General features: G+C 41.4%; 1 protein-coding gene across 1 annotated transcript in view; it reads right to left on the bottom strand.

The window, feature by feature from the left end:
• LOC136876168 (dipeptidase 1) overlaps window positions 1-26,054 on the bottom strand; it is a 602,180-nt gene that overhangs the window by 340,148 nt on the left and 235,978 nt on the right. The window contains exons 3-4 of the mRNA XM_068228333.1: window positions 17,543-17,549; window positions 3,299-3,463 (exon numbers count right to left, since the gene is read on the bottom strand). Coding sequence (XP_068084434.1) covers window positions 3,299-3,463; window positions 17,543-17,549 — 172 coding nt within the window. The remainder of the gene's footprint in view (window positions 1-3,298; window positions 3,464-17,542; window positions 17,550-26,054) is intronic.

Here is a 26,054-nt window from a genome sequence, read left to right as displayed (position 1 = left end):
CGGTAGATTTACTGGCTCGTTAAAGAACTCCTCCGGCACAAAATCCGGCATCTCGGCGTCTCCCGAAAACCGTAAAAGTAATTAGTGGGACGTTAAATCAATAACGTTATTATTTGCGATGGTGCGGACTGAATTTAGCTTATTAATGAAATGTTTCGTGTATTTGGAGGTGCCCAGAAAATGTTGTGTTCCCTTGTATCGTTAACAACTATAGCATTAAAAAGTGTTTTGTTACCTCGTTTAGTTTTCCTTCAGACGAGGGATTTGTCACTTTAAACGGGATAAATGTGAAACTGGGAAGGATTCAGTCGAATGCATAAAACCTGTCACACACGAAAGTTTATCAACAGGGGATAACATTTGTGGTAGTAAAGTCAACGTAACTATACTACCACTTGAACCTAATGAGCTTCTCCCTGATGCATGCCCAATTATTTTCCCAAATTTGCAAAAAATTGTTAAAAGTGTTAAAGGAAAAGATCCTGAAGGTAGGAGCCTGGAAATGTAGAGTAGGGTAAACAAGAAGATGGATGATATACCAAATGTAACCCATTCACTCAAAATTCACCACGATCTGTATATGTTATCAGGTGATGGTAAAAGAAATGACATGTTAAGCAGATGGTAAAATATCAAAGTGGTCTCAACTAAATGCATATTTATTACATTATATAGGAACCACTTCTGGTAGTGTTAGTGTTAAATGTGTACAAATAAATCTATTAAAATGCTTCACAATCTCATAGAGTATCGTGAGGTAAGCAGTGAAAGCACACTCTTTGTCTTGCCTCATATTTTTAAGGGAACAGTTCGAACTTTGCACTAGGGCCAGGCTGAGTGGCTCAGACAGTTGAGGCACTGGCCGTTTGACCCCAACTTGGCAGGTTCGATCCTGGCTCAGTCCGGTAGTATTTGAAGGTGCTCAGATACGTCAGCCTCGTGTCGGTAGATTTACTGGTACGTAAAAGAACTCCTGAGAGGCTAAATTCCGGCACCTTGGCGTCTCCAAAAAACCGTAAGAGTAGTTAGTGGGACGTAAAGCAAATGATATAGTTATCATCATTATTATTTTTATTTGCCTTGAAAGGAAAATGAGTTAGGCCCTACTCAAAAAGTTTCGTTTGGAACTGTGAAAGTAAATTATTTACTGTCAAGAAATGTTCAAAGTGATAACTTAGAAAGAAGGTTTAGTCAGTACTTATGGCTTATTCGTTGTAACTACTATGTTACTGCACCTCAAGTCCTAGAAAGTGAGATGAAAATTAGGATCAATGATATTCTAGTGTTGCAGTGGTGGTGGTGATGGTATGGAAAAGTGAGGTTGGGCTGTAGCCAACTAGAAATGTCTGATTCCATCAAGACAGATGTTATTGGACTCAATACGAAAATAATAAACAAATTAGACTCACATTTATCATGTGAAATTTTTGTGGTGGGCATTTTGAGATGTCAGGGGGAATATGCTGTACATTTCCGGGTATACAGTATGGATAATATCCAGAAGGATGAGCTGTTTAGGTCTCCTGCAGAGTAATGAAACAGGTGATCGCTATTTTGAAGAACTTCAGAGAGGTGAGTTAGTGGTGCCATCACATTGTATAGTGTGTGTCTGCAGAACAGTGGTATACGAAGACCATCTGGGTTGTGAAAATTATAAAGAATCTCTGTTCTCTCTATCCTGAGCTGCTTTAGGAAGAGATGACAGTCAAAGTTCTGGTTTGAACGCCGTCATTGTGGGCGTGACAATAATGGAGCGATAGATGGTTTATTGTCTACATTTTCCAATGTCGTGTTAAGTAAGTGCTGAAAGCAGATGAAGAACAGGAGTTATGTCAGCAGTGGGAATAAAAATACCAAGTGGAGGAAGCTGTCAACGCTCCATAGTAATTGAGCTTGTGAGTACCGTTCCTAAAGTATAATGAGTATTTCTAACTTCAGTGAATGCATTCACTGATATGTGTGTGTTCCTTAGTACCATTTTACGAAGAGTGTGCATTTATCACAATAATCGTGTTGGTCTAAATGTAGTGAATATGGGTGAAGTCATTCAAAATCGGACACGCCCCCTTTATTATCGGCCTCCGCTTGACAGATAGCTACAGCATTGCCAAGCGTACCTTCCGGCTTTAACTGTAGATGGCTCTGGCTCCAACCCACCGCACAGCTGTAGCAGTCAAGTAACCTATAAATATCCATGAAAGTTACGAGGGAAAGACGAGTCATGGACGTTAGCTGCAAAGGGATACGTGTTCATGATGAACAGAGGGTGTACTGTAGAGATATGAAACATGGAATTTTCGAAAGGTGTTCCTATCAAAAAAAGAAAAATTCAAAATGAGACGCGTCTATTCGAAACCAGGTGAGGAACAGAGATAAATTTCCCGCCCTAGATATATTCCTGATCCTAAAACGAAAGAAATAAGATGTGCTCATTACGTAAGATGTATGGTAGGTATCGAAATGTTCAATTATTATTATTATTATTATTATTATTATTATTATTATTATTATTATTATTATTATTATTATTATTATTATTATTATTATTTGTCCGGCTTCATGGCTAAATGGTTTGGCATGCTGGCCTTTGGTCACAGAGGTCCCGGGTTCGATTCCCCGCAGGGTCAAGAATTTTAACCACCATTGGTTAATTTCGCCAGCACGGGGGTTGGGTGTATGTTTTGTCCTCATCATCATTTCATCCTCATCACGACGCGCAGGTCGCCTACGGGAGTCAAATCGAAAGACCTGCACCTGGCGAGCCGAAATTGTCTTCGGACACTCCCGGCACTAAAAGCCATACGCCAATTCATTTTTTATTATTATTTACACCTAAGGGGGCTTGGTCTTGACGATTCGGATTCCTAGACTTGTTTCGTTATTTATTTTGCGATGCACCTACACAGGCAGGACTTCCGGTGATGATGGGATAGGACAGGGGAGGAAAAACGACCCTGGCTTTAATTAAGGTGTAAAAGTGGGAAAACAGGGAAAACATCTTCACGGCTGCCGACAGTATGGTTCGAACCCACCATCTCCCGACTTCAATCTCACAGCTATATAACCTAAAACCGCGCAGCCAACTCGCTCGGTAATCCTAGCCTTGATTGCCTGCTGGGTCGTGGGATTTTAAATTCATTGTTTTGGGACTCCATTTTCGTGCCGTCCCCAACATTCCTGCAACTAACACACAACACTACTTTATTCTCTAGTACTTTAATAACAACGCAAGCTTTTTCAAGAATGACTGTATAACATGAAACAGAAGAGGTTGCGCTTCAGATGAAGAGTCACTTACCCTTATCACTTGCGATATCCGGATCAGATCGTAAGCTACCATCACTTGGTGTCTTTCTCTTCATCGAACCAACGGGATGTGCTGCTAACTTGGACACGCAGGCCTTGATCGTAGTATCGGCGCTGCCATACGAGCGAGGTCCAGGTGGTGCCGGAGGGACACCGCCTAGGCGAGCCGCCTAGAACAAAGGACGGTTTGTTAAACAACTGTTACTTTCTTCGTCCGGGGATAGAAATTTATTAATTGATGACAGGTGATTGTGTAGGAAGGTTCAAAGAACGAAGAACATAGAAAGGCAAACAATAAGTATAGAATAAAATAGCAAGAGAATACTAGTAAAATATGTAATGTATGACAATAAAGTCCGAAATCTATATATATAAAATAAGAGTTTTGTCTGTTCATTGCTCAGAATTTGAAAAGAATAGTATTTCTGTATCGGTCATGTCCATAGTAACAAGAAAATGCATTTTTTACTTTTCCGTAATTTCTGTCTGTCTGTCTGTCTGTCTGTCTGTCTGTCTGTCTGTCTGTCTGTCTGTCTGTCTGTCTGTCTGTCTGTCTGTCTGTCTGTCTGTCTGTCTGTCTGTCTGTCTGTCTGTCTGTCTGTCTGTCTGTCTGTATGTACACGCATCACGAGAAAACGGCTGAAGAGAATTTAATGAAAATCGGAATGTAAAGTCAGGTGATGAACCGCTACAATCTAGGCTATAAATTATTTTAATCACGCTGAGTGAAATGGTAGTTTAGGGGAAGGCCTAAAATTTAATTCTCAAATATTTATGTTATTACTGGTCGTGTCTTAATGAAAATCGCTACATAAAGATGGGAAATAATTCGCTACGATATAGGCTATACACGCTGAGAAAAATGGTAGTTTAGGGGAAGGCCTAAAATTTAATTGTCAAATATTTATTTTATTAGTGGTCGTATCTTCACGAAAATTGGTATGCAAAGTCAGGAAATAGGTCGCTATAATCTAGGCTATCAATAATGTTATTCGCACTGAGTTAAATGGTAGTTTAGGGGAAGGCCTGAAATGTAATTCTCAAATTATTTATGTTATTAGTGGTCGTATCAATAAATACTACATAACTAACATAACTTTAGTTATGTCGTAAGTTAGTAGTAGATATGTAAGAAGTTATTAAATTTCCGATCACTTATGTCTTATACATTGTTATCGAACCGCATATAATCAGAGATATTCATGAATTTGGATTTTTGTTACTAAGTCCATATCAGCGCCGAGTCACGAGAAAATGGGTAAACAGAATTTAGTGAAAATCAGTATGTAAAGTCTGAGAATAAGGAACTATAGTCTACGATATAAATAATTTTGTAGGACACCCTAATATCACAGAGTCGAAAGAAAACTAATGTGAAGGCCTGCAATATAGAAAGCTCATAAACTTTATCAACAATAACATTACATTGACCATTTGTTGTGATGTGCTTTTTGTCTTCTGTTTCCTCTCATCCCCGATAGATAGGATTATTGCAACGTACCGAGGTTTTTTTAATTCTTTTGACGTCGCACCGACACAGGTAGGTCTTATGGCGACGATGGGATAGGAAATGAACAGTGGTGTGAAGGAAGCGGCCTTGGCTTTAAGGTACAGCATGGTGTGACTGGTGTGAAAATGGGAAACCACGGAATACCATCTTCAGGGTTGCCGGCAGTGGGTTTCAATTCCGCTAACTCCCGGATGCAAGCTCACAGCTGCGCACCTCTAACCACACGGGCAACTCGCCTGGTCGTACCGACTGTAACAGCCTGACTGTATATTGTCGGGAAGTAGCTGGGGAGTAAGATAACTTTCTTCGTTAGCATGCCATTCCTCTGGTTCATACATTTCCTGATATATCTGGTACGTAACACACTGGTTCATCATAGTATTCGAGCTATTCAATTCCTACTCTGAGGCACTGATTGGAATGAGTAGTGTGCATATTTAACGGAATAATGACAGAGGAGTGTTCACGGCAGTCTGCGACCAGGTTATTCCATCTCTGGGACTTTGGACTCTTAGATCGGCACCGTAGTACTGTTCGTTGAAAGTGAGGAAGTGTGCGGTTTTTCATTTGATCGAGTATTTTATATGATAACATTGCTTTCAATCGCTACATTCCTACTGACGTTTTTGTAATGACCTATGTTGAATTCAGTTAGGAAACCACCAAGTCAGTCTTTCTGAGAATCCCGTAGCGAAGCACGGGTATTGTACATCAGCTAGTATTAACTAAAATGATAAACGAGAGGTATAATTTAGTGGTTGGTGAAGTTATATAAGAATGCTGCCACATTACCAGAAAATAAGAAACATCAATACATAAACTGGATTAAAAATATTGAAATTGCACACGTCCGCCTCTGTGGTGTAGTGTGATTAGCTGCTACCACCGGAGGCCCTGGTTCGATTCCCGGCTCTGCCACGAAATTTGAAAAGTGATACGAGGGCTGGAACGGGGTCCACTCAGCCTCGGGAGGTCAACTGAGTAGAGGTGGGTTCGATTCCCACCTCAGCCATCCTGGAAGTGGTTTTCCGTGGTTTCCCACTTCTCCTCCAGGCAAATGCTGAGATGGTACCTAACTTAAGGCCACGGTCTCTTCCTTCCCTCTTCCTTGTCTATCCCTTCCAATCATCCCAACCCCCACCAAGACCCCTGTTCAACATAGTAGGTGTCCGGCTCCATGGCTAAATGGTTAGCGTGCTGGCCTTTGGTCACAGAGGTCCCGGGTTCGATTCCCGGCAGGGTCGGGAATTTTAACCATCATTGGTTAATTTCACTGGCACTGGGGCTGGGTGTATGTGTCGTCTTCATCATCATTTCATCCTCATCACGACGCGCAGGTCACCTACGGGTGTCAAATCGAAAGACCTGCACCTGGCGAGCCGAACATGTCCTCGGCCACTCCCGGCACTAAAAGCCATACGCCATTTCATTTCAACATAGTAGGTGAGGCCACCTGGGCGAGGTACTGGTCATCCTCCCCATTTGTGTCCCCCGACCCAATGTCTCACGCTCCAGGACACTGCCCTTGAGGCGGTAGAGGTAGGATCCCTCGCCGAGTCCGAGGGAAATGCCAAACCTGGAGGGTAAGCAGATTAAGAAAGAAAGAAATGGCGCACCTACTAAGAGACGGCAAATAAACAAGAAAAATGAGATAAAAATATGGCGTTTGCCTAGTGATCTTTACGGGAGTCAAATATACTTTATATTGGACAAAACCCCGCTGGAGATCTTCTTTTATATAGCCTATCCATATAAGTTAGATTGTTGTAAAATACATTTAAACTCAGAATTTAGTCAATAGAAGATGCCAGTGGTAGTAAAATCCACGACTTCGAGAGCATATTAAACAGATCGAAGGAATATTGTGAGGATATCTACGAGGAACAGTACAACCAAGGATGATCCTTTGACATGGATTCGAAATGGAACCACACATTCTATCTAAAGAGACAAAATGGACAATTGCATCGTTAAAATTGCTTAAGTCACTTGCCCCAGATGGTGTAGCAGTTGATCTCCTTAAAAGGAGTCCGGATCCATGGCTAAATAGTTAGCGTCCTGGCCTTTGGTCACAGGGGACGCGGGTTCGATTCAAGGCAGGGTCGGGAATTTTGACCAAAACTGTTAATTTTGCTGGCGCGGAGGCTGAACGTATGTATTGTCTTCGTCATAATTTCATCCTCATCACGACGCACAGGTCGTCTACCGTGTCAAATCAAAAGACCTACACCTGGCAAGCCGAACATGTCCTCAGACACTCCCGGCACTAAAAGCCATACGTCATTTCATTTTTTCCTGAAAGAGTCAGGCGACGTAGGTGTGCAGATCATCACAGATATGTGGAACAAGATTTAGAAGCATGGCATTCGGCCAGCTGACTGAGTTGACTGTGTAACAGATCAACAACTGTTCATGGCCTTTAAACTACTATTCAGGAAAACGCATCGTGTTCAGTGTCAGAGAGAGAGACGCTGAATTAAGACGATCGTAAATTTGGAGTGGAAATACAACATGTCCTTCAAAACCTCGAAGAGACTAAACTGCAGATGCGAAGTTCACATGGAAAGTCCTCAGGAATAATGTAGCGAAAAACTGAGATGAAGTTTCGTTCCACAACATCCAGTCCTCGGAATTGCTGGATCAGTCGTCGCACATGGCAAATAATTGAACAACGAAACAGCTCGAAATTTCTGGGTTACACAATCGGCAATGGTATAACTGAACTGAGCCATGGAATTCAATGAAATTGTCAAGACAAACAGAAATGCATAACTAGCATTTATTTGGAAGTTAAGGCACGTAATAATCGTAACTAAACACATGACCTCCACAGCAAAGTTCGGTTGTTATCAAGTAACTTTAAACCCAGAATGTCGTCAATAGAAGATCCCAGCTTTAGTAAAATCCTCGACTTTGAGAACATATAGATATTGAAGTGTCTTGACAATGTTATTTTGTAAAATGGAACATTGTAATTTCATTGTCCTAAAGAAGTCGGTAAGTTTTCAACATGATTATAGCAGGTCATCAGCAGTATGGAGCATGCAGGAGGATCTCAGGCACTTTCAAACCAACTCCAGTGGAAAACGTTCTTGCGGGCATTGCACACTGGCTTTCGTGAAAATCTATCGGCTAAAAATATTAATTTCAGGCAAGGAAATGTGTATAGCTGTGAAAACCGCCAGTACCGACTTACACTGTCTTTCTCTCATGGGTCAGAACCATGTAGAAGCGTAACACATGCACACATCTGAAGAGCGAGGAGAGATGGAGAGAGCAAAGGGTGGGAGATCTAGCATGAGGCAAACACCTGCAGAGTGTTGCTTACCGCCTGTCCACACGCCCACACGCCCCCCCCCCCCCCGGCTCGACAGTGAAGATGCTCTAGAGAGGGGAATGAGGGGAGGAACCACACAGGCTCCTTGAAGATAACAGACGTACTGTCGTATGCAAACTCATTGAGGGTCAAATTCTCCTGTTTCTTTGTAATTCTTGTGTATGAGGACTGGATGAAATTTTAGCGGTCTTTACCATGACTTTATTATCAAATGACGTAGCACTCAACCATTGTAAGAAAGAATGACCATTATTTTCATTAATATAGGCCCTATAAAATGAATTACTTTAATACTTTTGCAAACACTGTCATAGATTAATTAATATATTTTGCACTAAATTATGCATGGATATCGAATATCTGGACGCAAGAAATTACTAAGGCGATTCATGTTTCATTTAAATACGTAAGTCACTCTTTAAATGAAATATTATACCATGATTTTTTCTTAATATAAGTACGGGAAATGGGAGAAAGATTAAATGGGATGAAAAGACGCATAAAATAAGACACAGAGATAATTTTTATATTTGTAAAGACTTTTGAATGAAGACTATTCTTCTCAATACAAGAAATAATTAATAATGATAGGTGAGTTGTAATAAAGAAAAATGAGTTATTTTCTTAATATCATAAAATACTCCTAAAGAAATAAAGGGGTGCATTTCGTAAAAAGAAATTCCTACACATGAAAATAAATGCATTTTTATAAATAACGAAAAGTAGAGATAATCTTAAAGAATGCACTAGTTTTCCACAAAAGTAATAATTTTATAGCCACTTAGATAGTTAGAGGAAACCAATCCGGGAGAAACGGAAACCGAATGGTTATTCATCACTTGATTAATAGGAAAGTATTTTCGTTTCTGGCTTCTACATTAGTTCTATCTTGCTCCCTAGTTGTCTTCTTAAGTTTCCCCGATCTACTGTGAGTTTTAAGGCCCTCCGTGCCCTCTTCCTCGTATCTTCTTATCGAAAACCGAACTGTGTCTTCTGAGTGACCGATGGCTTCAGCACTACTTTATATGTCGAACAAGCACATTCCCATATACCTAAAGTGCAACCCCCTGGTTACATCTGATGTATAGGGCAATACGGATGATGTGTAGGAAGAGGTAGATGTAATACATGTATACCTCGTTGAGTTGAATGTGGAGGGGGTCTTATTTTAAGCATCCATTCATTACGGAGTTATGAATTATTCATACACTTTTCATACGGCCGGTTATATCTGTGTCTTCCCACACACCTTTTCCCTTGCGCTCAGATTGCGAAGAGAGATGCAGTAATACTGTAGAGGAAAAGCAGTGAAAACGTACAACAGTCACCGGCTACTGAAGCATTTCAACGTCTGTATGGAACTCCGATGTTTTAGCAGTCGGGAAACACCGAATTACATGAGATATCCGTATTCATGCGAGATTGATCATTATTACTTCGTAGTATTCGAAAGGGTCGAGGTGCTGTGTGCTATTGTTAAATTGACGCAAATAAATTACAGGTCCAGAAGTTACTCACACTCGAAAACATACTAAGTCGGTCAGTCTTTTATCTTTTCTTTATACAAACTGCCATGTGATATAAAACTATTCTTTCTTATTATGAACATTATCACACGGTTGAATTTTAAATAACTGCTGAGTTTATTTCCCAAAGGTTGTATCAATATTCTTCTTATTCTATGTGCCCTGCCCAGTTTCCCAGACATTGCCGATCAATGTGGAGAGTGCTTTCCTGTCTTCAGCTACACGGTACAGTTCTTCAGTACTTTTTATGCCTGTCCAGTCTTTAATATTCTTAAGACATGTTGTTCTTCTTCTGCCTACTCCTCGGCGCCCTGAAATTTTTCCTTACAAAGTTAGATGTAAAACTGCGTATTTTTCACCACGCAAAATATGCCCTAGGCATGCAATTTTTCTGCATTTGATGTTGGTTACCAGTTCTATTTTTGCATTTTGCTTTCTGTAATTCTTGATCATTGTGTCATGGTCAATCCACGAGACTCTAAGCATTCTTCTATGAAGCCAAAATTCTAAGACTTCCAGTATTTAGATGGTAGCCGCTTTTAACGTTCAAGCTTCAACCCCATAAAAGGAGAGTAGACTAAACGTAACATTTCACCATACGCTGCGGAAGTTTTACATTTATTGCATCATCACACAACAATGTCTTCATCTTCCTCATTGTTATTATTATTATTATTATTATTATTATTATTATTATTATTATTATTATTATTATTAATGTCGTGATATATCATCAAACACCTGAGTAAAAATAACCTGGCATTAAATACTTATGTTCATTAGAAATGCAAGGGTGTTTGAAAAGCCGTTCCTAAAGAGTTATTGTCAGCGCTGATCAAACAGTTAAAAGCTTACGTATTGGAACGGGATTACATCATGTACATTTCTTCACAATGAAACAACAGTTAATTTTTTTTCTGATTAGGAAAGTCCAGTATAGCCAGAATGTGTAGCCATAGAGCAAAACACACAGAGTGGTTTGATAAATGAAATGAAATGGCGTGTGGCTTTTAGTGCCGGGAGGGTCCGAGGACAAGTTCGGCTCGCCAGATGCAAGTCTTTTTGATTTGATGCCCGTAGGTGACCTACGCGTCGTGATGAGGATGCAATGATGATGAAGACGACACGTACATCCAGCCTCCGTGTCAGCGAAATTAACTAATGTTGGTTAAAATTCCCGACCCTACAGAGAATCGAACCCGGGACGCCTGTGATCAAAGGCTAGTACGCTAACCATTTAGCCATGGAGCCGGACAGAATGGTTTGGTTAACAAAGAAGAAAAGAAGGGGAAGGTGGGTGAGGGAGCAGTAAGATCACAAAGCCACACCGCCTGGAAGTCGAACACATATGACGTTGTCCGCCCTTGTCACTTATCCATCCTTAGGGTTGGCCAAAATGTAGACCCACATATTATGAATTTCCTTTTCCATCCGGATTTCTTCTGCTCATAAGTGTATCTCCAAGCATTCGTCTTAAAAGTTGTCGCTGACCACGGATATTTTATGGCTAACAAAAACGAAGCGCATCCACTGAACGGTTACAAACCACCTCACTCTAGGTTAACATACAGGAAAATATCCAATCTATTTAAAAGCCGAGGACGGGTGTTTATGTAAAGTAAGACTTTGGAAATCAAATCATCCACATTGCTTGAACCCACGCGAACATCTGCCAGTTGGTTACAGCGAGGACTGCTCTTTGAACAGTGAGATTTCACCTGAGAAGGCAGCGAAGATCAGGCTATGACACATATGTGTCAGTTCCCTCTCTGTCTATATTCATTTTCTGAGCAATACTTGGTCCGCCTCTGTGGGGTAATAGTCAGTGTGATTAGCTGCCACCCCCGAATGCCCGGGTTCGATTCCCGGCTCTGCCACGAAATTTGAAAAGTGGTTCGAGGGTTGGAACGGGGTCCACTCGGCCTCGGGAGGTTAACTGAGTAGAGGTGGTTCCATTCCCACCTCAGCCATCCTGGAAGTGGTTTTCCGTGGTTTCCCACTTCTCTTCCAGGCAAATGCCGGGATGGTACCTAAATTAAGGCCACGGCCGCTTCCTTCCCTCTTCCTTGTCCATCCCTTCGAATCTTCCCACAAGCGCAAGGCCCATGTTCAGTATAGCAGGTGAGGCCGCTTGGGGAGGTACTGGTCATCCTCCCCAGTCGTATCCTACGACCCAGAGTCTGAAGCTCCAGGACACTGCCCTTGAGACAGTAGAGGTGGGATCCCTCGCTGACTCCGAGGGAGAAACCGACCCTGGAGGGTAAGCAGATGAAGAAGAGCAAGACTTGATGTTTGCCAGTTATGTGACTGCTTCTTGACAAAAAACTTCTGATTGGTGAATTTAACACTGTGCATTTCTTTTTCTCTTACGTACATGTTCTATTATATACGGAGACGATAGTCCGAAACAATGTGAACCGAGTATATGAACGTTAGAGGGCTGATCATACTGATAAAATAATTGGAAAAATAATTAGACTTTCTGGCACCGTTGTCGTTTTATTAGCTGCTGAAGTCAGCCAATCAGATCGCTTCGCGGGCGTATACAAGTTACCTGTACGAGGCGGTGTTGTTACATCTGCTCGTGGTTTAAGACCAGCTTGAGAGCAATAATATAAGAAATAAAATTCATGAAGGACCTCCGTGATGTTAGGCTCGACTCATAGCAAGCACGTTACTGTGGCAATGGCTGAAACCCACGGTACGTTAGTGTTTGATGATCATTTCTCGGCATGGCTCTCAAGCTCGACAACACCATGTGTAGACTTAGCAACGCTGCCTCGTACAGCCCATTTGAATTCGCCCGCGAAGCGATCTGATTGGCTCACATCTACAGCTGATAAAATGACAATGGCGCGGAATATCGACGTATTTTTTCGTAATTATTATTTATCAGTATGGCGAGCGCTCAAACGCTCATATACTCGGTTCGCGTTGTTTCCGACCACTCTGTACACAATTATATACAGCGTGAACAGAAATTCGCGCACTCGGGCGTCGCAGTGCGACTCCTCACATGCCAGCAATAAAAAAAAGTCTGTCACGAAAGTTCGTCCTGCGAGTATATCCGGCAGAAAAAGGACGTTGAAGAGTGGTAATCTGGCAACACTGTAACCACATGTAGGGTAACTACCCCTGTCAGTACAGATTAGTTTTGTTGTGCAGATGGTGCAGTGGATAGAGTTTTGGGTTAGCATGCAGGAGGTCGAGGGATCGATCCTGGGTTGAGGCGTATGTTTTTTATTTAATAATGATAATGTTATTTGCTTTACGTCCCGCTAACTACTTTTCAAGGTCTTCGGAGACGCCGACGGGCCGGAATTTAGTCCCACAGCGAATAATTTTACGCCCATGACGTGGAAAGGGCGTCTTTCAAAGCTGACCAATTAAAACGGTTGCTCGTCCATTTCTAGGATCGTAGTATGTAAGTGCAAATGGTTTCTAGAGGACTCGCTGCAATCGCTGCGACGCCCGAGTGCGCGAATTTCGGTTCAGCCTGTATAATCTTATGTATTTATATCTGTGAATAATATTGGTACGTTCCTGATATTAGTAAACAAAATGTCAACAGACTCCTTCACGTATTAGGTCTGGAAGCGCTCATTAATTAAGCTGCCAATTATCACTGTCTCCTAGGAACCCTCACTGTCTACGCGACGTCACAGCTTAAGATTTGTTCCTTGAACCGGATTACGAAGGATATTGCGACTGTCAGGAAAGTTTGCTTTCCATGCCACCGTTGTATCAAAAGGTTTCGTCTTGAGTCTATAGTTGTAAAATAAGAACATGTATATGAAACCGTAATTACAATGCACTAAAACCTCATTAATGTAAGATTGAAAGAGCCGGAAAATAGTCAGTTCGTTTTAAATGGGGTTCATATTGGTATCAAGCGAGTGGCTACACTGTCGGGCGTCAGCTTGCATTCGGGAGATAGTGACTTCGAACCCCACTCTCAGCAGCCCTTAAGACGGTTTTCCGCGCATTTTCACACCAGGCAAATCCTGCGACTTGACCATAATTAAGACCACGGTTGCTTTATTCCCGAAGATGGTTTCCGTGGCTTCCCATTTTCACACCAGGCAAATGCTGGGGCTGTACCTTAATTTTTATTATTTTTTTTTGCTGGTTGCTTTACGTCGCACCGACACAGATAGGTCTTATGGCGACGAAGGGACAGGAAAGGGCTAGGAGTGGGAACGAATCGACCATGACCTGTACCTTAATTAAGGTCATGGTCGATTCGTTCCCACTCCTAGGATTTTCCTATCCCATAGTCGCCGTAAGACATGTCTATGTCAGTGGGACGTAAAGAAACAAAAACAAAATTGCTGCTCCGGATAATATCCAAATCACTGCAGTGCTATACACACAATACAGTAGCCTACATACAATGTGGTCGGAAACAACGTGAGCGTTAGAGGGTTGGTTATACTGAAAAATAATTGAAAACAAATTCGATATCTCGCACCGTTGTCATTTGATTAACTGTTGAAGTTAGCGAATTCAAATGGGCTTTGCGCGGCATTGTTACTAAATCTGCACGCGACATAAGACCGCCTTCAGTTCCATGCTGAGAAATCAGCCTCAAACACAAACACACCGTTATAGAGGTGAGACAAACGGTTATTTTTGTTAACTGCTACATCTGTCACTGCTACAATAAAGTAACTGTGAAAAGTAACAGTTAAAAATAACGTCCAACGTTACTCACCTTTTATTGCTCACAGTCTGGTCACGGCTTCAAACTGGTCTCCTTACAGCTGTGTTGCGAAATCACATTCATTCACTCGCACATGCGCGCACGCATCACTACACTGTTGAAAGTCGGTACAGCAAAACACGCATTCCTATTTGCTATAAAGTTAACGAGAGGTAGACAACCGATGAAATAAGAAGAGAACATAGCGCCTTTTCTGCAATCTATGGGAGTGACTTTGACAATATAGCAGATATCTTGGATTCAGGAGGTCAAATGGACTGTATCGCGATTGAACTGTCTAAAGCATTTAATAGGGTAGATCATGGGAGACTACTGGCAAAAATGAGTGCAATTGGACTAGACAAAAGAGTGACTGAATGGGTTGCTATATTTCTAGAATATAGATCTCAGAGAATTAGAGTAGGCGAACCTTTTTCTTACCCTGTAATAATAAAGAGGGGAATTCCTCAAAGCAGTATTATTGGACCTTTATGTTTTCTTATACATATAAATGAAATGAGTAAAGGAGTGGAATCAGAGGTATGGCTTTTTGCGGATGATGTTATTCTGTATAGAGTAATAAATAAGTTACAAGATTGTGAGCAACTGCAACGTGACCTCGATAATGTTGTGAGATGGACAGCAGGCAATGGTATGTTGATAAACGGGGTTAAAAGTCAGGTTGTGAGTTTCACAAATAGGAAAAGTCCTCTCAGTTTTAATTACTGCATTGATGAGGTGACAGTTTTTTTTTTTTTTTTTTTTTTTTTTTTGCTAGGGGCTTTACGTCGCACCGACACAGATAGGTCTTATGGCGACGATGGGATAGCAAAGGCCTAGGAGTTGGAAGGAAGCGGCCGTGGCCTTAATTAAGGTACAGCCCCAGCATTTGCCTGGTGTGAAAATGGGAAACCACGGAAAACCATTTTCAGGGCTGCCGATAGTGGGATTCGAACCTACTATCTCCCGGATGCAAGCTCAAGCCGCGCGCCTCTACACGCACGGCCAACTCGCCCGGTCGTGAAAGTTCTTTTGGTGATCATTGTAAGTATCTAGGTGTTAATATAAGGAAAGATCTTCATTGGGGTAATCACATAAATGGGATTGTAAATAAAGGGTACAGATCTCTGCACATGGTTATGAGGGTGTTTAGGGGTTGTAGTAAGGATGTAAAGGAGAGGGCGTATAAGGTCTCTGGTAAGACCCCCAACTAGAGTATAGTTCCAGTGTATGGGACCCTCACCAGGATTACCTGATTGAAGAACTCGAAAAAATCCATAGAAAAGCAGCTCGATTTGTTCTGGGTGATTTCCGACAAAAGAGTAGCGTTACAAAAATGTTGCAAAGTTTGGGCTGGGAAGAATTGGGAGAAAGAAGAAGAGCTGCTCGACTAAGTGGTATGTTCCGAGCTGTCAGCGGAGAGGTGGCGTGGAATGACATTAGTAGACGAATAAGTTTGAATGGCGTTTATAAAAGTAGGAAAGATCACAATATAAAGATAAAGTTGAAATTAAAGAGGACAAACTGGGGCAAATATTAATTTATAGGAAGGGGAGTTAGGGAGTGGAATAACTTACCAAGGGAGATGTTCAATAAATTTCCAATGTCTTTGAAATCATTTAGGAAAAGGCTAGGAAAACAACAGATAGGGAATCTGTCATCTGGGCGACTGCCCTAAATGCAGATCAGTATTGATTGATTGACAATGCCCCGATCAAGGATTGAAGACAAGAAAACGTGATGATCTGTCTGCCAAACGTCGACACAAACCGCTACAAGAGGATCGATTAAGTAAAATGAAGTAATGTTATGTTATGTATAATATCAACATGGAAAGTTAGCATACTAATTTATGGTACAAGAAAAATTATACAGATGAAACTTATAATATTATAATGTAGGTAGCCCTGCGCGATGTATCAGTCAACGATTACCCATGAGCAGTTAAATGTGTCATAACAGTTTACACTTTAGTTACCAGATGGCAGTAGCAACTTAAACAATCACACTATAGAGTATATTATACACTATAGTGTATTTGACTTAGAGCAGTCTCCTACGAAAGCGCTCTCACTTGGAAGACATGCGTACAATCTGAACTCTGATCACTTTCTGTGTCTGTAAGCTGCTACTAGTGACAGTTCCCACTTCCCAGTTACTGTTTTCTCTAATACGTTATTCTGTTGTCCTTACTCGGTATCGTATCGTAATCTGTTTACCCTCCAGGGTCGGTTTTTCTGTCGGACTCAGCGAGGGATCCCACCTCTACCGCCTCAAGGGCAGTGTCCTGGAGCTTCAGACTCTTGGTCGGGGGATACAACTGGGGAGTATGACCAGTACCTCGCCCAGGCGGCCTCACCTGCTATGCTGAACATGGGGCTTGTGGGGGGAAAGGGAAGAATGGAAGGGATAGACAAGGAAGAGGGAAGGAAGTGGCCGTGGACTTAACTTAGATACCGTACCATTCCGGCATTTTACTGGAGGAGAAGTGGGAAACCGCGGAAAACCACTTCCAGGATGGCTGAGGTGGGAATGGAACCCACCTCTACTCAGTTGAACTCCCGAGGCTGAGTGGACCCCGTTCCAGCCCTCGTACCACTTTTCAACTTTCGTGGCAGAGCCGGGAATCGAACCCGGACCTATGGGGGTGGCAGCTAATCACACTAACTATTACACCACAGAGGCGGACCGTTACTCGGTAACCTGTTATTTTTTGTCCTCGTTACATTTGTAACTGTGACAAAGTAACTGCTATGAAAGTAACTGCTATGTTATTTTTCAGTCATCTCTAACGCCATTAGTTTCAGCCAACGTCACCGTAGCGTACTTGCTATAGTGTGATCCTGTCAGCTCGGAGCTCCGTATCCAAACTCTTTCCGTGGCAAATTTCTATTCTTCGACTAGTTCTCTGATGCCAGTCTTAAGCCAAATACAGATATAGCAAAGCCCATTTGAATTCGCCCGCGAAGAGATCTGATTGGCTAACTTCAATGGTTGATAAAATGACCACAGTGTGAGATATCAATTTTTCAAATTATATATCAGAATGACCAACCCTGTAATGTCCATATACCCTGTTCACGTTGTTTCCGACTACCCTCTACAATCAGATATTCAAAGAAACCACCACAGTTTTTTCTTTCGTAAAATGTCAAACTCACTCAAGTGCTATACATACGATATAGCAATCTGAAATATTACAGAGTCTATGAAAATATTCTCGAATCACTTTCTAGAAAAAATAAAGTTTATTTATAATATCGAAATCACTATGTATGCAATATTGTACTTTCCTGAAAATGAACGTTCACTACTGAAAGACATGTGGACATAAAACTAGTGATATTTGTGTGACCTAATTGTTCATAACATCTCATTGGCTCATTGTAGAGAATAACACTGCTGAGAGATGATAATTTGCATTTGAGGCCCGTTGAGCTTCTCCATACGCTAAAGTACAGTATCTGTGAGACAACGGGAAAACATTACAGAGCATGCGCGGAGGTTTCTTCGCGGACAGTGGAGACATGTTCGTCGAGGTGGGCATTTCGTTGTTGTTTGCTTTTCCTTGACATGGTTGCATTCCATACGATGTGAGCTTTGATTTGAAATATATAAAACTATTACGAAGGGTGGATTTTCAACTAATTTGGGGTCATTCGCGTGTTGGATTGTACAGTATTTGATTATTTCTGCAGTCCTTTGAACAGTGTGAATACATAGAAGCTATGTTATTTCTTGATTTATGAACTTAACAATAAGCGCTTCAGTTGCAGCCGCTGAATAAAGTTTCACCTGAGTCACGATATTCTGACGGGCTGTGGAACAATTACAGTTGCACTTTTGGAATTGCTAACCGCAGGCTCTGCTGTCGGAGTATACTTTCTGAGCACAAGTTGGAGGATCCAATCTCACCTCAGTTTAGTGGTATTTGAAGGTGTTTAAATACGACAGTCTCGTATCGATAGCTTATACAAGAACTCCTACGGGTAGATTCATTTGGGATGGGACGACTAAAATTTATTCCCAGGGAATAATTCGGATTTTGTTCTTTAGAATACAAAGAGAAATATCTTCAGACACAGATCTTGAGAAAATCCGTACATCCATTTCTATGCACAGACGAAGACCGCTGTAGTAAAAACTCCACAGATTTTCTTTTGTTGCAACCTCTTACCGCTCGTGTATTTGAACATTATAAATAACCACCGACTCAACGCCGAGTGTTACACAGCGAGGATTAACCTGCCACCTAAAGAGAACCAAGGGCGAAGGAGCCGTCTTAGAAGAGTGATGGTCTTCCAAAGGAGAAAATTTAATCTGAAACCCATCAGGTAGCATCTGAACCCCAGGTTAGGGACGGCTACAAGGGCCTTTCTTCTCTAGATTCAGAGCAATCTTTAAGATTCTGAGGAACGATTGCATCAACAAGGGCACGTGATGGTAATCAACAACAGACCCGAGGAGAGGGCTGGACACTGTTCGAGATGATGATGGTGGTGGTGGTGGTGGTGGTGGTTGTGGTTGTGATAATGATTATGATCATGGTATAACATTTCACCATTAATTGGAAATATACCATGTAGAGAAAGCAGGGACAAGTTGCAACAATATATTGAATTTCTTTTTTAATAATATAATATTTATTCATTAAAAGCAATCGGGAGATACTTTATATTTTTATCTAATAAAGCGTCATGTTAAAAATAATTTGAAAATAGTAATAGGTCTGACAATTAAAGATGCGTGTCACCTGTTGCAATGTACCCCGCTTGAAGGGCAAGTTGCAACAGTGCATGTAAGATAGCGAAAAGGTCAACCTGAGTCTTCTTCATTGTTAGAACCTTCTATACAGATACAGTATGGACTGTTTTTAGCACACACCCATGCGACTACTGTTTACACTTCACACACTGGATGCATTCCTCACCTTTTTATACATGTACCCGCAATTCAGAAAATAACAGTTGTCTTCTTCTGAACAGGAGTCCAAAAAACTTCCTTCTACCGTTTAAGCACAGCTTTTCTTTTTGTTAAGTCGGAATTTGCCACATAATTATTTTATGGTGTTTTATTCTTCTAATTGAAATATCAAAGTCTCCTTTATTATCGAGAACGAATTTTGCAGCTCTCTCCACCACGTCCAGTGGTGTCAAACCCTTTTCTGTTTTCCACATGCACACAACTATATAAATAGCTTTTAAATTAAATATTACCTAGCTATCAAGAACTACGATTAAGCTAAGCTTTTGGTTTTACATGACTCTTGATACCGTGATCATTGTCACGGTACCTCCAGTTTTACGTGTAATCCGAACCACGGGGACGAAACTTTTCATTTTAAAAATCCCACATTCATTGGCCGGGATTCGAACCATGCCCGCCTTGGAGAGAAGCGAGCAGCTGTCACGCCCACAAATGCGAATATAAGAGAGCTATTATTATATCTTAAGCGGTATATAGTAGTGTGAATTCGGGGTTAGTTGGAACGCCTGCTGGGATTAGTTACAACACCTGTTGCAAAATGCCCCGCTACGCATTCCTTCACAGAATTGGCGGTCATTCACAAATAACAAAACGGAGGCTAAAGCACATATACTGTAGGTTTGAAATTTTAAAAAATCCTTTCATCTTCATATAAAACTAGGACAATAACTATAAACACTATAAACAGTATTATCTACTAAATGAAATGAGAAGGTCAGAAAAAGTTACTCTCCAGTCAGATAAATGGACAAAGTCTGAGAACACAGTACAAAACGACCGAATATTCTGACATTCGTACTCAAATTGAAGGTCTAGAGCAGTTGCATGACCTGTCACTGTGTGGCAGTACTTGATTGGAAATTTCCGAATAAAACATAGGTGTTGCAACAAGCCGCGGGATCCCCTACAAATCATAATAATAATAATAATAATAATAATAATAATAATAATAATAATAATAATAATAATAATAATAATAATAATAATAATAATAATAATCATCATCATCATCATCATCTGTTTACCCTCCAGGTTCGGTTTTTCCCTCGGACTCAGCGAGGGATCCCACCTCTACCGCCTCAAGGGTAGTGTCCTGGAGCTTCAGACTCTTGGTCGGGGGATACAACTGGGGAGAATGACCAGTACCTCGCCCAGGCGGCCTCACCTGCTATGCTGAACATGGGCCTTGCGGAAGGATGGGAAGATTGGAATGGATAGGCAAGGAAGAGGGAAGGAAGCGGCCGTGGCCTTAAGTTAGGTACCATCCCGGCATTCGCCTGGAGGAGAAGTGGGAAACCACGGAAAACCACTTCCAGGATGGCTGAGGTGGGAATCGAACCCACCTCTACTCAGTTGACCTCCCGAGGCTGAGTGGACCCCGTTCCAGCCCTCGTACCACTTTTCAAATTTCGTGGTAGAGCCGGGAATCGAACCCGGGCCTCCGGGGGTGGCAGCTAATCACGCTAACCACTACACCACAGAGGCGGACTCCCCTACAAATTCTGCTTTAAATTATATAACAATAGGTAGCTTTGCTTTGGGAACACGATTTCTGCGGCACGTCCCACAACATTTTACCATATTTTAATGTTTTTAACACGTAATAAATCGGTCGAAAATCTAGCAACATAGCATATTTTAACATTATGCTTTAATAGAGAACTAGTCTGACTCGTTGGCTGAATGGTCAGCGTACTGGCCTTCGGTTCAGAGGGTTCCGGGTTCGATTCCCGGCCGGGTCGGGGATTTTAACCTTAATTGGTTAATTCCAATGGCCCGAGAGCTGGGTGTTTGTGCTGTCCCCAACATCCCTGCAACTCATACACCATACATAACACTATCCTCCACCACAATAACACGCAGTTACCTACAAATGTCCGCATCCGTAGCGTAACGGTTAGTATTATTAGCTGCCGTCCTCGGGGGCCTGGGTTCGATTCCCGGTACTGCCAGAAATTTAAGAATGGCAGGAGGGCTGGTATGTAGTTGAAATGGTACATGTAGTTCACCTCCAATGGGGGTGTGCCTGAAAAAGAGCTGCACTACCTCGGGATGAGGACAGGAGTTAACTTTCTTTTCCCTACAAATGGCAGATGTCGCCCACCCTCATCGGAGGGTCTGCCTTACAAGGGCTGCACTCGGCTAGAAATAGCCACACGAAATTATTATTATTATTATTATTATTATTATTATTATTATTATTATTATATAATAAAGAACTATGTCACAATTAATTCTATGGCCGTATGTTAAAAAAAATTATCAGGTTAAAGCAAAAAATATCGCAATTTAAAAATTTACCTGTTTTTGAAATGCAATTTTCAGCTATGTTTGCAAAATACAGTCATGAAACGTTCAGTCGAATGGATTTATATGAAATCTAATATCTAAATTACGTAAAATGGGGGGGGTTTCATGATGATGTTAAGGGAATATAACTGATGACACACTAGACAGTAAAAAGTAATAAACAAGACTTTAATTGACACACTAGTCGGCAAAGGTATTTCATCCCTGCTGTTATTCAACATGAAACTGCACTTTTTTTCATGAAAAAGAAGTTCTGTCAACTGCATCTTCATCTGGATAATGCAGGGAAGAAACTGGACTGGAGGAAAATTTCGCAGAGGAGCTTTCTTACGAGCCGATAAATATACCTACTTTGCAGGAGTTTTACAGCAAACGTCCTCAGCAAGTGTATCCGAGACTTGATTAGCAGGTGGCCAAAGTTCTCTCCATGTGCAATTCTACTTACAGCACATATTTGAAAGTCTTCTTTTGGGTGAAAAGCTCATCAAAGAGGTTTGGGTATTGAGCGTCTTCAAATACCGGCGGGTTTATCGAGGATCATATCCACTAACAAAGGCCACCGCTTTTTCATCTGAGCCACGGATGGGGGAGATTCCTACCAGAGAAGCAAATTCAATTCCATAATATTTCCGATGAGCCACAGGGAGACTGCTGTATCCTGTCGTTTTCTGACTCCTCAACCGGACTCTCAAAATGAGTATAAAACAGAGCTTTCCAATCAGTGATTTCGGCACAGCAGTGCGCCAGTGATGAAAATAAACGGTGAAGCGGAGAGTCCTACCTTCGAAAAGAAGTAGGAGGGGACTTATTTATTCATTCCACATTACGGAGACGCGAAATATATTTGGTTGTAATCCTGTTCATTTTAAATTTAATGAAATATTTCCTGGAACGTCACCATCAGAAATTCATATCAGATGTAAGGCTTTTCAGGCGTTTGCTCTATTAACCAGCGTTTCGTCTTAGGTCTGACACTAGACTAGGGATGGCAACGATTTATCGGTTTTTATGAAATACCGATATTTTCCTTTCGATTTATCGATATATCGATATCGAAATTTTGATTCGATTTATCGAATAATATATCGGTTTTTCCATTAATATATCGTTTTTCTTTGAATTATTATTTTCATTAACAACATCCGCACTAGAGAACGCCGATAATTCTGCAAGAGATGGTGCTAGTGAAGGTGGAATTGCAACCTGGAAATATCCAATCTAATCAATACCTTGCTCTGAGCCTCTGGTAGGCCGGACTATAATTCGAATACAAACGGTGGAATATGTAACACAGTTGCCTCCGCATGGCAGTTTACACAGCGCGAAATACGTTCTAGTTCCAGAGTCACCGCTAGACTTCGTGTTAGCCCTCCACCATTTAACAACACAGACTATATGGAAACTGTGAAGGAAAAAGGTAAGCTTAGATGAGATAAGCCTTAAAATTCATTATAAAAGGCGTTGATTTGTGTATTCAGCTTGTAATGAGTATATGGTTTATATTTAAACGTAAAGTTATGAAAATAGAAGCCTCCGCGAGTCAGGTGGCAGCGCGCCAACTTCTCACCGCTGGGTTTCGTGGTTCAAAACCCGGTCACTCCATATGAGATTTGTGCTGGACCGGTTTTTCTCCGGGTACTCCGGTTTTCCCTGCCATCTTTCATTCCAGCAACACTCTCAAATATCATTTCATTTGTCAGTCATTAATCATTGCCCCAGAGGAATGCGACAGGCTTCGGCAGCCGGGAAATTTCCTATTCTCGCCGCTAGATAGGGCTTAATTCGTTCCATTGCTGACCCGGTCAAATGACTCTAAACAGGCTGTGGATTTACATTAAGAAAATGTTTTGTGCATATTGATAAATATACAAGAGCCGAGAGAATATTTATTGTAAACATTCTATTCACAAGATGTTTATTGCGCGTGATAAACAATGGTTTATTGCTGTGCACCATTCTGCAAAAGTAAACTTCAGAAAGGTAGTGGCATTTATTTCCACGAGTAAATGTGGAACTACGAGAAAAATGGGTCGTAATTATGTCATGTCGCGGTGACGAGAAAAATAGCATGTGGCAACCTTCCTCGAAGTCTGTAGTATGTAGTGAACATTTTGAAAGCACGTGTTTTAGCATTTCTACTAAAACTAGTCGCAATCAATGCCAACACTTTTTTTCCGGGTATTTGCATGGCAAGACTAGGTTACGTACTAATACTAAAATGTTTTAATTCCTCCCCTGAAGGAGGAGGCGGGCCTCTTAGATGGTGACGCCGTCTGTGAGGCCGGGAGATTTGTTACGGCGAAGGAGATGCTCGGAGATGGTGAGGGGGTTGGCGGCCGTGGCCTATACTAGGAACCCGCCCAGCATTTGCCTTATTGCAGGAGAATGGAAAACCACGTAAAACCATTCTCAGGAAAACCGACAGTGGAGACCAGCCGTGAGGTCCAGCCCTGTCCAGTCTCCCGAATACAGAGACGAAGAGCCACCCTTCCTCTGCTCGGTTGGCCGGTCGGAGTGCAGACCTCTTGGACCACGGACCAGCCGTGGCCACTTGTGGGCCGAGACCCACTCTGCATTCATCGACGAAGGCTCTGTGAATACTGCAGTGTTTTAAAATATACTATGAAGTATTTTCATTTTTATTAGGATGTGTACTTTCCGGTTGCAATTATACTACCTGATTCGTATGAGCTCATCTTGAATTACTCGGTGATACGTTTATTTTTCTTCATTAAACGTCATAGAAATATCACTTTCCTACTCAAAACGCAATGTTTTATATTTGTAATGTGCTTTTATGTGCAAGTTATTATCGTAATGCCAATTGGAATCGTGCTGAGGAATGGAGGGAAAACCTCACATCCAGCGGCGATATTTGAACTGCTGCTACTTTGTCAATTTAGTACTTGAAGAGACCGTGCATGCTGAGGCCTTTACTTATCTCGTAGGCATCGATAACACCTAGGGACGTTCCGATATAATAAATATCGATATTTCATTCGATATCGACATGCCGATATTATCCTACTATCAAAACAAAATAGCGATATATCTCGATATAAAATTATTTCTTTTCCAAAATACAAGGATTTGAAATTATATTGAAGTTCTATAAATCGGGGATCTATTAACAATATGCAACTTGTTTGAAGCCATCAAGAAATATTTAATTTGTTTGTATCTATCTGTACATAATACTGAATGATTAAAACTTTTAATTTGTTTGTATATAATTCCGAATTTGATTGATTCCTTACTTTATAAGGTAAGGCGGCAGCTAAGAATTTAAGTCCGTTAAAATGTGCAGCATGCTTGAAGCCATCAACAATGTTTTGATTTGTTCGAATCTGCTTCTATGTATTACTAAATGATTGGAACATTTCATTTGATTTTATGTCATTCTGAATCTGGTTTGCACGTAAATTTGAATGTTTCAACAAAACAGTTAACCAAGAGACGTAAGCGTGGTAAGACCTCTGTAGTGTAGTGGTTAGTGTAGTTAGCTGCCACCCCCGGAGGCCCGGGTTCGATTCCCGGCTCTGCCACGAAATTTCAAAAGTGGTACGAAGGCTGGAACGGGGTCCACTCAGCCTCGGGAGGTCAAATGAGTAGATGTGGGTTCGATTCCCACCTCAGCCATCATCGAAGTGGTTTTCCGTGGTTTCCCACTTCTCCTCCAGTCGAATGCCGGAATGGTACCTAACTTAAGGGCCACGGCCGCTTCCTTTCCTCTTCCTTGTTTATCCTATCAGTGCAATGATAAAACCATGAATACTTGCACGGTAGATGCTGCATCATATTCTTAACTATTTTCAGCCATTTCTACTAATTTACGAGGTTTATATGAACATCAAGCATTACTGACACTACTTCTTTCACTCTAAAAAGTTATTTATCCAGGATCTATGCCTCGACTGCTGTCTTGTGGCTGCGGGTGAATGAAAATTTGTGTTATGGAAGTATAACCCTAGCAACCGTGCAGGCTAGTGGTCATCTGAAATTAGCAGCCGTTGATGGATAATTTCCATGGATAATTAAACCGCGAATTCCAGTAGCAAGATAAACTCCACCAACCAGTCGCGTGCACAGGCAGAATAAACCGATATTGATATATATGCATTGAGATCTGGTGATGATATTGTAGTTACTCTTGGGTTACGATATATCGATATCGCTTGAATATACCGATATATTATGTGCAATAAATATCGATTATCGAATATAAGTTTTCAATATATCGAAATATCGATATATCGGTATTTTTTTTTAAACTGCCATCCCTACACTAGACTCATCAGAGTGGGATGTGTCAGATCCTACCCACTGGCGCTGGGTGTATGCAGGTGAGCTTATCAGAAGCCTATATATGAGGCACAG

The sequence above is a fragment of the Anabrus simplex genome, chromosome 6 (assembly GCF_040414725.1).
Source record: "Anabrus simplex isolate iqAnaSimp1 chromosome 6, ASM4041472v1, whole genome shotgun sequence".
NCBI classification, from domain to species: Eukaryota; Metazoa; Arthropoda; class Insecta; order Orthoptera; family Tettigoniidae; genus Anabrus; species Anabrus simplex.
This window is presented reverse-complemented; position numbering and strand designations above follow the sequence as displayed.